Source organism: Oncorhynchus keta, chromosome 29 (assembly GCF_023373465.1).
Source record: "Oncorhynchus keta strain PuntledgeMale-10-30-2019 chromosome 29, Oket_V2, whole genome shotgun sequence".
In the NCBI taxonomy this organism is placed as follows: domain Eukaryota; kingdom Metazoa; phylum Chordata; class Actinopteri; order Salmoniformes; family Salmonidae; genus Oncorhynchus; species Oncorhynchus keta.
In genome coordinates, this window is record NC_068449.1 from 22,224,674 (window position 1) to 22,239,286 (window position 14,613).

The window sequence follows — 14,613 nt, forward strand, 5'->3', positions numbered from 1 at the left end:
CAGGTTATACAAATACCGTAAAAGATACGCACGTACTGATTGTTTTATCAGCTTTCTTATTGAAATAGTGTATAATGATCTTAAAGTACTGCTCTAATTCCTTATAGAAAACATGGAAAAGTTAGTTTTTATTTGTGAATTTATAAAACTATAAATCTCTCTATAAATCACACAGTTAATGTGCATGTGTTTTTTGAGTTTCTTTAGGTAATGTTTCGCAGGGTAATTATCTTATGATTTTATTAAACCTAACGCTAACCTTAACCAGACCGCTAATATTTTTTTTTGCGGCTGTGGTAACTAGTGGAAACCCAAAATTGCTAGATCCAGCGGAAGCAGTGTGGGATTGGGAGGAACCAGCTAAAGTGGGGAGTGATCAAAGACTATCCCAAAGAGGATTCACTGTGGAAAAGCTAGTGGCATGAGTGGGAATGAATGAGCTACAATAAAATAGCTTAAGTATGTTTTATATTTACTCATCTAGGATTGGCTAAATATAATTGCATAATACTATTATTATACATTTGTATTTTTATGACAGTTTATTAATGTGTAATATAACTTTTTTTAAATGGTAACATGACATATGCCATTTAGCAGACGCTTTTATCCAAAGCGATTTACAGTAATGCGTATATACATTTTACGTATGGTAGGCCAATCGAATCGTTGACAATGTGATTTATTCTAGTCTACACTCAATAAAGTTAGTGCCTAAAACAAACTATGAGTTCACCACAAATGGTAGCCTATATTGTTTTCAAATTCCATAATCAGTTTTCTTGCAAATTGTACTAACTCACCGCTCTGAAATATTGGCCTATTATGCCAATCCATAGATTTGTTGTAAATTAGTTGTTGTTGTTTTTTTAAAATCTAAAAGCAACTAATATGAGCTCAACTCATTTGTATTGAGGAGTTCTTTTGAATGACAATCCTTTATATGTTTGTCTCTTCACTTTCCCAGTTGTTTGAGTCAACTCCGAGGCCACGCCTCTGTTTCTGTTTGATACAATGACAGTCTCTCCCGCACTCATCTCATCTCTTCACTCGGCGTATAACCCGACCCGACTCTACTCAACGTAACAGGTAAGGTTCACATGTTCTGTGTTATTTTACTTTGGCACATGCTCATGATTGACAACCAAGTCTAAATAACTCAGATGCATCCGCATTTTCAAAACTAATGGCTATGATTGATTGTTGGTTGACCTTAGTTGATGTCAATAATGGACAGCATTGTCCACGTCCAAATAACTTGGCTGCTTATGATTTCAATGTTGAAATCTGTACGTTTTTTTTTTGTTTCTATCAATAATTCAGTGAATAAAGGCACGTTTATTTGGTATTTTAAGGTGATGTTAGACTAACTTATCAAACATTTGATGGACAAACTTATCAAACATCTGATGGACAAGAACTCTCAACTTATCTCATCATCAATAAGCACATATACTTTTCATGACAGATACAAGCTGCACTGTAACAGTTTGTAATGCTTGTCTTGTGAAAATATATTCATATTGATTATATTGATTACAGTTTTTTGGATTGTTTCGTCATTTCTATGCAGATTGATGTATAGGCTGTTTGGTATTATGGTAGAATATCTTGCCTCGTTAAGGATTGATCAAAAGAAAAGTACTTCATAATGTACCTTTCATCATGAGTTGCCTAAAGAATACGATATATTAGATAGCGTTACCTTACTATATATTAATTAGGCTCGCTTTACTAAAAGTTGCAAGGAGGGTTTCCATCAAATATATTAGATGAAATAATGATGAAATAATCCTTATTTAAACTGTAAATCAAGTGTAGAGACTATCTGCTCTTCAGTCATATACCAGGTATACAATATGGAATGTGCTGTAAATTATGACACCTGGGATAGGTGCTGTAAATTATGACACCTGGGATAGGTGCTGTAAATGATGACACCTGGGATAAGTACTGTAAATGATGACACCTGGGATAGGTGCTGTAAATTATGACACCTGGGATAGGTGCTGTAAATTATGACACCTGGGATAGGTGCTGTAAATGATGACACCTGGGATAGGTGCTGTAAATTATGACACCTGGGATAGGTGCTGTAAATTATGACACCTGGGATAGGTGCTGTAAATTATGACACCTGGGATAGGTGCTGTAAATTATGACACCTGGGATAGGTGCTGTAAATGATGACACCTGGGATAGGTGCTGTAAATTATGACACCTGGGATAGGTGCTGTAAATTATGACACCTGGGATAGGTGCTGTAAATTATGACACCTGGGATAGGTGCTGTAAATGATGACACCTGGGATAGGTGCTGTAAATTATGACACCTGGGATAGGTGCTGTAAATTATGACACCTGGGATAGGTGCTGTAAATTATGACACCTGGGATAGGTGCTGTAAATTATGACACCTGGGATAGGTGCTGTAAATTATGACACCTGGGATAGGTGCTGTAAATTATGACACCTGGGATAGGTGCTGTAAATTATGACACCTGGGATAGGTGCTGTAAATTATGACACCTGGGATAGGTGCTGTAAATTATGACACCTGGGATAGGTGCTGTAAATTATGACACCTGGGATAGGTGCTGTAAATTATGACACCTGGGATAGGTGCTGTATGTGGAATATGAATGACTTCACTGTATTTATTGAGGATGCCTCTTTTTACAACTTTTTTAGTTGTTTTGTCCTCTCATAAATTGTTATTGTAAAAAATGGTTCATGTTATTGGCTCAAGGCTTATGGTTACTTTGGACTTATATAAAAGTAGAGGTTTATGGTGTGAGGAATGGGTGAAATAGAAATATATCAAATGTGGATCTCTCACAAATTAGTTGTTTTGTTTTTATAGACTGAAATTCTGTCATTTGTAATTTGTAGTTAAAGGTGTATTCGATCCATGCATGTTTTCACCAGGATACATTTTTTACGAGCCAATTTAACCTATTGTTTTTACAGAGATTTTAAAACAGTGCATACACGGTCCACACATCGGAATAAACTCTACTTACTAAGAAACTACAATTTAACGCAGAGAGATTAAAATATGAATCCCTTTATTTTTATCTTAATAATATACAGATAAGTGCCAAAATAAAGGAAACACCAACATAAAGTGACTTAATAGGGTGTTGGGACACCATGAGCCAGAACAGCTTCAATGCACCTTGGCATAGATTCTACAAGTGTCTGGAACTATATTGGAGGGATGCAACACCATTCTTCCATGAGAAATTCCATCATTTGGTGTTTTGTTGATGGTGGTGGAAAACGCTGTCTCAGGCGCCATTCCAGAATCTCCCATAAGTGTTCAATTGGGTTGAGATCTGGTGACTGACAAGGCCATAGCATATGGTTTACATCATCTTCATGCTCATTAAACCTTTCAGTGACCACTGTGGATGGAAACATTGTCATCATATGGGGGCATAGCCATGGAAGCCAAAATAAGGGCCTGACCAGTATTTTTATACATGAACATAAGGGATGTTAATTTCTTCATTAACTCAGGAACCACACCTGTGTGGAAGAACCTGCTTTTAATGTACTTTGTATCCCTCATTTACTCAAGTGTTTCCATTATTTTGGCAGTACATTGAACCTTTGTGGTTTTTCGGAATCTTTTCTTGCCTTTCATATACTGATTAAAGAATACCTTTCATGAGTATAAAACTGCTATTCTTTTTATCATTCATATTGACTATCTCCAACCCAAGATGAAAGGGAGACACTAGTGTGCACTCCCCTGTGCCTTGAGATCTTAGAGATTTCACTTATAAATCTGAGGGTCTTCATATAATGAGCGACGGGTCGTTTGATATTCCATGCTATAAATATGTAATAACAACTTTGTTAGCTGAGGTAGTCATTATAAGATCCCAGATTAAATGTCATGTTCTCAAAATGTGAGGCTATTGCATTATATTTTATATTACTTAAATAAATAAAAATGTGTGGTGGTGGACATCACTACTAAGCTCCTAACTCAGGTGTCATAAGCATAATGGTGGGAGGAGATTATTGTTTCCCACCATGATTACATACCTTATATTCAACAGAGTTGATTGAATCTAAGTGGTATGTAGTAGAGAAATGAGGGAGAGCTGTCTACTAACATTTAGTAGCCGAAGTGTTCTGGTGCAAGTCCTCTGCTCTATGTTTTGTATGTTTAACTTTCTACTTTCCCCAAAACACAACCATATGAATCAAAAGTATTGTTAAGTGTGCTATACTGTTCACATACATACTGTACTATAGAGGGTGTACAAAATGAGAGATTTACGGTATGTTCCTTTTTCCCCTGACTTTTTCTAGAGCAGTCTGAGGTCCAGTCATCTCATACTGACTCACTCCAAGGTGTCCTGACACAGCTAGTAAAAAGGTTGCACAGTGAGCATGAACCTGAGCCTCCCTGACCAGAACATGCACAACCCCAGTGACGGTGGTCTGGAGGATAACAAGGCTGGGCTCATGATCCCCTGCTTCCATAGAAACATGTACGATGAGCCTCTAATTTCATACTCCAATGGATCCATCATCTCTCACCTCCTGCGCAAAACCATCCACAACAAGAAGGCTCTGGACGAAAGCCATTTCTACCTACCCACATCGACTGTGTCCAGCTCCACAATGGCTGACTACAGTCAGGAGGACCAGAGCAGTGTCTCGTCCAAGGACAGCGCGGCAGAGTCTGCGTCCCCAGGCAGGCACCTCTCGACCAGGGTCAGCCCTGAGGAGGACAGGCCCCTGAGTGACCACCTCCAGGCCAAGCGTGCCCGTGTGGAGAACATCATCCGCAGCATGGCGGGGTCTCCCAACAGCAGGCTCCATGGGGACAGTGAAAGGGTTGAGTCAGACACCAGGGAGGCTAGAGAGACCTACAGGGAGAACAAACGTAAACAGATGCTCCCCCAGCATCAGGAGCACAGTCTCAATGCGGCAGCTCCAGCTAACAGAGGCAGCAGTAGCAGCAGCAGCAGTAAGGATGAAGAGTGCCACAAACTGAAGGTGCAGCTCCAGAGCATGCAGAGAATCCTGAGACAGCTCCAGGATAAGTTCTTACAGGTTTATAACCAGGACGACGCTGTGCACGAAGACAGAGATGACACAGGCACCGGCAGTCATCCTGAAAATGATGACACCACACCAAGCAAAGAGTCTGGGTTCATGTTCCGTATAAACATGGATGAGGAGTTAGAGAGGAAGCATGACAGTGGTAAAGGGGGCTGTAAGGACAGAGTGAAGACAGACAGAAGTTATCTGACACATCAAAGGGGAGGCAAGAACCTACAGGAGACTCTGAAGCATGAGCTCTCCAAAGCGGTGAGTGAGAGTGTAGATATGGTGTTCAAGAAACTCTCCTCCACGGGGCTCAACCAGTCATCTCATCAGCGCATGTGTCACACCCAAGAGCACGTCATTATGGGAGCTGAGAGGAAGAGCCAGGTACCCTGTAACCAGGAGCAATCACACACTGAGGAGTCAGTCAAACCCCAGGCTCTAGAGCACTATGAGAGAAGTGAGGCTTGCAGTCCTAAGGATCAGACCGAAGCTCTGTCTCTAGTGGTCCGTAAGCCGCCCATGAGCCAGCTTAGCTCAGTTACCCCGATGGTGAAGAGGCCCTATCCCTTACACCAGTCTCCATTCCAGTTCAACTACAGCACACCTCTCCATGACAGTCGAATGCTGGAACACCTCCTCAAATACGGGCCCCACACTAACTTCGGAGGTCTCCCATGCATGCCCCCATCCATGGACAGAACCTCACCAAACTCGGTGGACCTACCCTGGTCCATAAGGTCCAAAGTGACATCCAGCCACCTGGCCCACCACCATCACCCATCAGGCCTGGGTCCAGTGACCGTGGACAGTCTGTGTCTCCCTCATGTCAAGATGGAGTGTGGGGACCTGCAGAGCATAGCAGAGAGAAACTCCTATATGTCTCTCAATATATCCTTTTACTGGCCTGAAAAATCTCTTACTCTCATAGTGTCCCAGTTAACGTCTAGAATTGCGTAGGATTTGATATAATTAATGGCTGTATGAATAAAATGGTATTATATTTTTCCCCACTAAGATAACCTATAGAGGATTACATACACACTGAAACCTAAATGTTTAGTAATATTTTGTTATCTGATATATACCTTAGTATCCAGTACCTCAGTATTCAAACTCCCTGTGTTTTGCCTTCCCAGTTGAACAAAGACTTGTGGAGGTTCATTGCAGCACGAGCAATTCCAGTAAAACAGACTTCAAGGAAATGTTTCTTTTCTTTGATCTTGCTAACCACACAGAAAATTATAGCATCTTCTTTAATCTGAGCAGAGTAATGACTTTAAGTCTAGAAAAAGACAAATAAAAAGGAATACAAGGCTTTGATAAGAATTGTCAGGAACAAAAGCCAATTTTCAAAGGCAGAGAAAGCATCAGTTTCTGTCCAGGAAACAGTGTTTTTTCAGACTTGAAAAGGTACAGAATATATTTCTCTATCATCAGTGTGATAGGGGTGTATCTGAAAGGTCAGTGCTGAGTGCCTGTGGAAAGCAGAAGTGCCTCCCAAGCAGAACACTTGTCTTCTTGAGCATACATACACAGCCATTAAACAAATATATAGATTTATAAAGTACATGAATGAGTACATTTTATAAATAATGTTTTTGCAAAATAAGAGACAAGCAATCCAAGAAATATAATCCAGTGAGAATATTTTCAACCACACCACTCTGCATTTTATTTCAATTAATGATTATGATAACTATAATGCTAATTATTAATATAATAACATTATCATAAGCAGCGTAATAATAATTATGTCCATAATCACTATTATATAAAACAAATTTGGATCATTTTTACATTTTGGGGGATCATTTTTCAAAAATCGAATATGTTATAGAGACATCACAGGTAAACTGTTATAAGCCAGCTCTTGTGTGATATGTATTTAAGCTACTGAACAACTCAAAGTTATGTGAAGATCCTTAACATGCTCTGAAGTGGTCATTGTCCTTGGTTGTAAGTATCTGGAGAAGAATATTATCAGCTCTCTCTCAGGATATGTTTTATATTTATTCAGAGGGATGATATAAAATATCATTTATGAAAATACCAATGCAGTGACAAAAATGTATTTTTAAATGTTAAACATTTGATTAGTTTAATACAATGAAATAGCTGCAACGGAGCCCCAGTCACTAATTAAAATCCCTAATCGAATGAATATTGTTGTAGGGTCATTGTTGACTTCCTGTTTACCGCAGAGCTGTTATTTAGTGTCATCCATTTTAACTGGAGACAGAAGCAACCTAGTATTCTAGTCCATTAACACTTTGAACATTGTATTTGAACTGTATTGTGATTGACTGAAAGTACTTAACATATTGACACATCCAGCAAGGCCTAACCCCCAACCATCTGAAGAAGGCTAAGCTGATGTTCTTCTACACCCGTTACCCCAGCTCCAATGTGCTGAAAACCTTCTTTCCAGATGTCAAGGTAAGCAATCACATTATCATTTAACATGATAGTATTTCCTGCTAGGATGAATAGTTTGTTCTACGTTCACCATATTTGCCTATAGAATACTTGTGGGTGTATTTTGGGGGCAGAATGAGAAGTGGGTTGGAGGAAGGAAACAAAAGAAGACACGGTTTAGAAAAACAAAGCTGTTAAGCCAGTAGCATGTCCTGGGGCATAGGTCAGGGAGATAGAGAGGCATTATTTATTTTAAAAGCCACTCCAGTCAGCAAATGGAGTGACAAAAGCCTCTGTAATAAAGCCACTGTCATTTGGCGTCAACACAGGGCAGGTTTTTAAAATGCAGGCAGGCAGGCTGTGAGGCGAACTCTGGGCCTAACCGCGGTATTCCGTATGTCTGTGTGTCCTGTGTGTCTCCTCTCATGTTTCCTCTCCTTCCACCATGGCCGGGACATGTCCTACTGGAGCCTGTCCGTGTCTGGCCCAGGCCTCCTCACTACTCTGTCTGACCCCTAAGGTCATGGGGGAGACCTGCAGCCAGCAGCCCACTGCGTCTCCTCCTTGCCCACGACCCTGTGGTGGGAAGTGGCACTGAACAAAAGACAGTTCTAATCCGGGTGTCTGTATCAATCCTATCAGGCAGAGTCATTGAGAGGGAAGCTTCCTTCTGTCCTTACGCTGCTCTGCGGCTTTCTCACCGTCCGAAAACACCAGAGAAAAGAAAGGTCTTTGATGCCTGCCCAGCCCTTGGGTGTTCTTCATTCTTTTTCTCTGGATGAAGAGATAGAATAAGAAGGCTAATGTCAAGACTGAGATTGGAAATACATGGCTTTGACAGATGTTTTTTTCATTCATTAAATTGGTTGGAAAAGATCAGAGTAATTAACATTGAATAAAATGACAGACCAAGGCTAAACATACAATCCATACATACATTTATTGTCTTGTGGAAGGTTTTACAAGTCAATAATGAAAAAGAAATATGACCGTTTTTCCCCCCAAACATCTTGATATCAAGTTGATCGTGACTTGGTTGATAATGACAAAATCAGGCCATCTTCTCAAACTTGTTGTTGACCTTGTGTCCCCAGTTCAATCGCTGCATCACCTCTCAGCTCATCAAGTGGTTCAGTAACTTCCGGGAGTTTTACTACATCCAGATGGAGAAGTTTGCCCGCCAGGCCATAGTGGACGGGGTCAGGGATGTGAAAGACATGTCCATCAGCAGAGACTCTGAGCTGTTCAGAGCCCTCAACATGCACTACAACAAAGCCAATGACTTCCAGGTAAGTCAAAATATTTGTATCTTACCATATGGTCAGCTCCTCCCCTGGTATCCAATGTAACTATATACTGTATATAAGCTCGTCAATGTTTTTCCATGACCTTTAAATCATTAGATATTACATTAACACCCTCCCTTTCCAAAGTAAATTGAGTGAATTATGTTTATGTATGGGAACAGTGTGTTCATTCTGCTTTCATCAACACTCCTCAGTTTATACAGCCAATTCTGTGTTTTTTGTCCTGAGAGAAACAATTGGAAACTACAATTTGTATTAAAGTGAGCTAAAAAATACAGTTGTTTTGGCATGAATGTGATATATTGTGTGTGTGATGTAATATAAATGTAATACACCTTCATTAGCTTATCAGAGAACTCCTCACAGAAATATGGGTGTTAAATGTTCCTGGTCGGGTCAGCTACCTCCTACCTCTGTGGTTCTGGTCTGGTCAGCTATCTCCTACCTCTGTAGTTCTGGTCTGGTCAGCTATCTCCTACCTCTGTGATTCTGGTCTGGTCAGCTATCTCCTACAGTACCTCTGTGGTTCTGGTCTGGTCAGCTATCTCCTACAGTACCTCTGTGGTTCTGGTCTGGTCAGCTATCTCCTACCTCTGTGGTTCTGGTCTGGTCAGCTATCTCCTACCTCTGTGGTTCTGGTCTGGTCAGCTATCTCCTACCTCTGTGGTTCTGGTCTGGTCAGCTATCTCCTACCTCTGTGATTCTGGTCTGGTCAGCTATCTCCTACCTCTGTGATTCTGGTCTGGTCAGCTATCTCCTATCTCTGTGATTCTGGTCTGGTCAGCTATCTCCTACCTCTGTGGTTCTGGTCAGCTATCTTCTACAGTATCTCTGTGATTCTGGTCTGGTCAGCTATCTCCTACAGTATCTCTGTGGTTCTGGTCTGGTCAGCTATCTCCTACAGTATCTCTGTGGTTCTGATCTGGTCAGCTATCTCCTACCTCTGTGGTTCTGGTCTGGTCAGCTATCTCCTACCTCTGTGGTTCTGGTCTGGTCAGCTATCTCCTACAGTACCTCTGTGGTTCTGGTCTGGTCAGCTATCTCCTACAGTACCTCTGTGGTTCTGGTCTGGTCAGCTATCTCCTACATCTGTGGTTCTGGTCTGGTCAGCTATCTCCTACATCTGTGGTTCTGGTCTGGTCAGCTATCTCCTACATCTGTGGTTCTGGTCTGGTCAGCTATCTCCTACATCTGTGGTTCTGGTCTGGTCAGCTATCTCCTACCTCTGTAGTTCTGGTCTGGTCAGCTATCTTCTACAGTATCTCTGTGATTCTGGTCTGGTCAGCTATCTCCTACAGTATCTCTGTGATTCTGGTCTGGTCAGCTATCTCCTACAGTATCTCTGTGATTCTGGTCTGGTCAGCCATCTCCTACCTCTGTGGTTCTGGTCTGGTCAGCTATCTCCTACCTCTGTGGTTCTGGTCTGGTCAGCAATCTCCTACAGTACCTCTGTGGTTCTGGTCTGGTCAGCTATCTCCTACCTCTGTGATTCTGGTCTGGTCAGCTATCTCCTACAGTACCTCTGTGGTTCTGGTCTGGTCAGCAATCTCCTACAGTACCTCTGTGGTTCTGGTCTGGTCAGCTATCTCTTACTTCTGTGATTCTGGTCTGGTCAGCCAACTCCTACCTCTGTGGCTGCGGCCACGTATGACTGTGTCCTTGCCCTGACCCATGTGTCACTCTGCACCTGTGGCTTCACAGCCATTATCTAGACTCTAGAGCGATGCGTTATCAAACTGTGGGAAGAGGAAGCCGCATGAATCCCACTAAAACAACCCGGGATTAGAGGACCAGTACGCCTGAGCGAGGCTCAGATTGCTACTGACGCGGAATGCTGAGAAAGACGCTGTAAATTCAGAGGGAGAAGGCTGTTTGGTGGGAAAGAGCAGAGACCATTTTCTTTACCTTGGGACCAAGACATTCCTTTCCCAGGGATGCTTTGTGTTGGGAGATGAGGGCAAAGAAAAATAAGTTATGCCAAGAACTTGACTGTTAGCTGGTCTATGGGAAATAATTGCACCGGATAGATCCTTGTCCCAACATCCAAGCCTTGATCTGATGATCTTTGTTGAGAGCAGAGTGAAATTCCTGGGAAGGCTTGGTGCTTTCTCTCTTTCCGAACAGTTAAGTTTAAGGCTACAAAGTCAAAGCAGAATCCCACCACAGACGACTAATGATTCGGAACGGACAGAGAGGACAAAGAACAAGGAGCTGTCCGTTTGTGAAAAACATGCTCATAGGTCTGGGTTCCACAGTGTTGGTTCAGAGTGTAATGAAAGACAATGGGAGACAGAGTGCTGGTTTTAAGCGCAGGGCGCAGCATGTGTTTATTAGCAAAGGACCACAGGAAGAGGCAGGTAGCTTTGTCCAGGGACAGGCAGAAAGTCACACACAGGGACGCCAAAATAGTAACAGTACAGGCAGGGAAAGGCTAATAACATAGTCAGGGAGATCAGGCAAGAGGTTGACGACAGGAAATCTGATAGGAAAAAGTACAGGCAGGGAATAGGCAAAAAGGCGTCGTTAGTGAGGATGGCCAAAAAACTACGATAGACAGGAGGACTAATACGGAAATAAACAGAGCCCCCGAATAGAATGTGTATCAAAACAAACAATACCTCACAATGATGGGGTGCAAAGAACTGAACTAAATAGTGTGTGTAAATGACATACAGGGGTGTGAACAGGTGATCAGAATTAAGGTGATTGGGATCTGGAGAGTGAGCTGCGTTCAGGGGGATCTACTTGTGTGAGTTGGAAGCAGACGTTACACAGAGCACCAGTAATGTAAATCAATGAGACAACACACTTACCATCGACTGAAGTGGTTTTCCACTCACAACATCTAAGCTGTTGGCTTAGATTTTTGTTTCTACCAGTGCAGGTGATTATGATGATACTTGACTTTAAGCACAACATCGTGTTTGATCCCTCTACCAACAGGTTCCTGAGAGATTCCTTGAGGTTTCTGAAATGACTCTTCAGGAGTTCTTCAACGCCATTTCAACTGCTAAAGATTCTGACCCCTCTTGGAAGAAGGCAATCTACAAGGTCATCTGTAAGCTGGACAGTGATGTCCCAGATGAGTTCAAATCATCCACCTGCCTATAGACAGAGCAAGCAAAAGCCATGCTCAAGGAAGGAAGGACATTTTGCAAGTCATGCAATGACAATAATTTCTGATTTTAACCCGTTGCCAATGAATTGGATTTTAGTGAGGAAATTCTGGAAAAAAACATGATGTTGTAAATGACGTATTATACACAGCAGGAACCTACTTATGGCACACACTTTTTACCGTCTCAGTAAACACATTATAACACGGCTTCAGCTCTCTCCTAGGAGTTTTTGGTAACACATACTTGACACCAAGGTCATAACCATGTCATAATATCTCACAACAGCTGATTATGACACCTACATAAGAGGGTCACAACCCACATGTATTCAAAATCTTTTTTTTCCCTGCCAAGAAGTTTCCTTTCATTTGAAAGTTTGTTTCTTCAATATTCTGTTGTTGTTATGAATTATTTAGTCATGTTTTTTTCATCATATTTTAAATAGCTTGTAGAAATTACACTCTTATGACACTGTCATGAAGCTTTATGACCATCGTAATCATATAAGCCAAAAAGGCCTATCACGTACATGCCCTTATATCGGTCATCAGTCATTTGCCCCTGATAATTTGCTCCTGCATTCATCCCAGTCATCATCAACAGAGCATTGGGGTAGGTGCATGTCTGACATCAATGTTTGCGCAATTACAATGATAATTCAATATGTTCAATTAAAAAAATATATAAAAATAAAAAATAAAATAAAAAAATATATATATATATATATATATATATATATATATATATATATATATATATATATATATATAACATAAACATACTGTTGACACGTAGGCTATGGTGTTATGGAATGTTTTGCCTTGTGTGGTAGGTTTCTGCCTTGTGTGGTAGGTTTTTGCCTTGTGTGGTAGGTTTTTGCCTTGTGTGGTAGGTTTTGTGGGTTTTGACACTATTATGTAGGTGTCATAACCAGCCATAAAATAACGAAATATGTGTCCCAACAGGTTGAATTATATGTCATGACAGTGTTATGACCATGTTATAACAGGTTATGACAAGTTATGTCAGCTGTTATGACATATTATGACATGGTTATGACCGTGGGTGTCAAGTAAAGTGTTACTGAGTTTTTTTTAAAGACTTAGCTGAGTGCATATGTTATTACTGTGTCGTTGTGTTTCCATGTGGATTCAATTAATACAATATGTAGTTGCATGTTTGTAGATTTACTGATATTTAAAGGCAGTGTTTCAGTACTATAGTGTACTTGCTAGGTCTGGTAGACTTACAAGTGTTAAGAAATGTGTACTTTTTATACATATTTGACTTATGTTTCCTCAATGGACATGGGATTTAATCGTCTCTATAGGTGAGAGAAAGATTCATTCGTATCAAGTGTCTTATGTAAATGTAAATACGCTACAATTACATTTGGATACCCTAAAGTGTTTAAGACCAAATAAATAACCTAATAACATGTAAATATTGCAAATGACCAGAAACTTACAAAAAAAAGCTGTTTAGATGTTTGTGTGCCTATTGCTATAGTCTATGGCCTACTGTTATCTTACTTCCATAGACACCATATTTTGAGTGGTTATTTGATAGTCCAGTTGATAGATTAAAGCTGCACTTAACTTCATCTTGTGACGTCTTGTTTCGTTATAACTGATTGTAAGTTGCTCTGGGTGAGAGTGTCTACTAAAAATTACATAAATGTAAACAAGCACAATTTTATTTTATTGAATTATTTCACAATTAGTTTCAGGCATTGCCAAACATTTAGTAAATATAATTGACATTTGAAGTACTAATTTTTGTAACAACCCATATAAAGCATTCTGCCTCAATTCTGAGCCACTAAGGTACCTCTAATCCATGTCATTAAAGACAGCTGTTTGAAGTCCTACAAACTATGTTGCTCACATTGTTCACTGAAGCCAATACAAGTCAACTTTCTAAGGCCTGCATTCATTCTGCGGGCAGCGCGGATGCGAACAACTGCCTTGTCTTAAAAACAGACACAATGCATTCCCTCCTAATGAGTAATGCCCAATGTGACCTCATATCAGAGTTGTGCCACCAAAGCAAAATTCCACAAACCCGTTGACTTTTTCTTCCAGGCACCGGCCCGCTCAAAGCGTGTTAGTCACTTTACAAACACACACGCTCACACACACTGTGACACCACAACTATGAATGGTGTGGTTCCTCTCCCTGTTATCTGATAGAGAGCCGCCTGCTGTTAGCTCAATCCAAGCCTTTCAACTTCAAACCTGCCATGACATTCAGCCATGATGATTGATTATAAATCTATCAAAAGATTATCATTACAATACCCTTAAATGTACGAATAAACAAGCTGTAGCTACAGCTTTGACTTCTTATAAACATAAATGAATAGGAATTTTTAAAATCCAAAAGGAGTTAGCATAGATTGAGAAATTAAGCTTTTTATTAAAGTCAACTGTTTCATGTTCATGTTAATGTGACAACTCACAAAACAAACATTTCTTTGAAAAACCTGCTAGACACCCAAGCACCAATTGCATCTGAAATGACAACATTAAAGAAATTAAAACATTTGTTTTTTTAGCTTCATAAGGAGGATTGGGGAATACAAAACGGAGGTAATCATTTAATAGATCATCTTCCTCCATACATTTACTTAAAATGTCAACTAAATAAAAAAATCCACCGGTTGAACCAAAGTGCTTTGTTCAAGTCAATTTGTTTTC

The 14,613-nt window shown here is 40.4% G+C and overlaps 1 protein-coding gene across 1 annotated transcript; it reads left to right on the forward strand.

Annotated features, from left to right (window-relative positions):
* Positions 1 to 377: 377 nt before the first annotated feature.
* On the forward strand, positions 378 to 12,591 carry prox2 (prospero homeobox 2). Its single transcript, XM_035742844.1, has 6 exons — positions 378 to 459; positions 968 to 1,089; positions 4,327 to 5,961; positions 7,402 to 7,509; positions 8,583 to 8,777; positions 11,739 to 12,591. The coding sequence occupies exons 3-6, from the start codon at positions 4,408 to 4,410 to the stop codon at positions 11,904 to 11,906; spliced, it is 2,025 nt and encodes a 674-aa protein (XP_035598737.1). The 5' UTR covers positions 378 to 459; positions 968 to 1,089; positions 4,327 to 4,407; the 3' UTR covers positions 11,907 to 12,591.
* Positions 12,592 to 14,613: the final 2,022 nt, after the last annotated feature.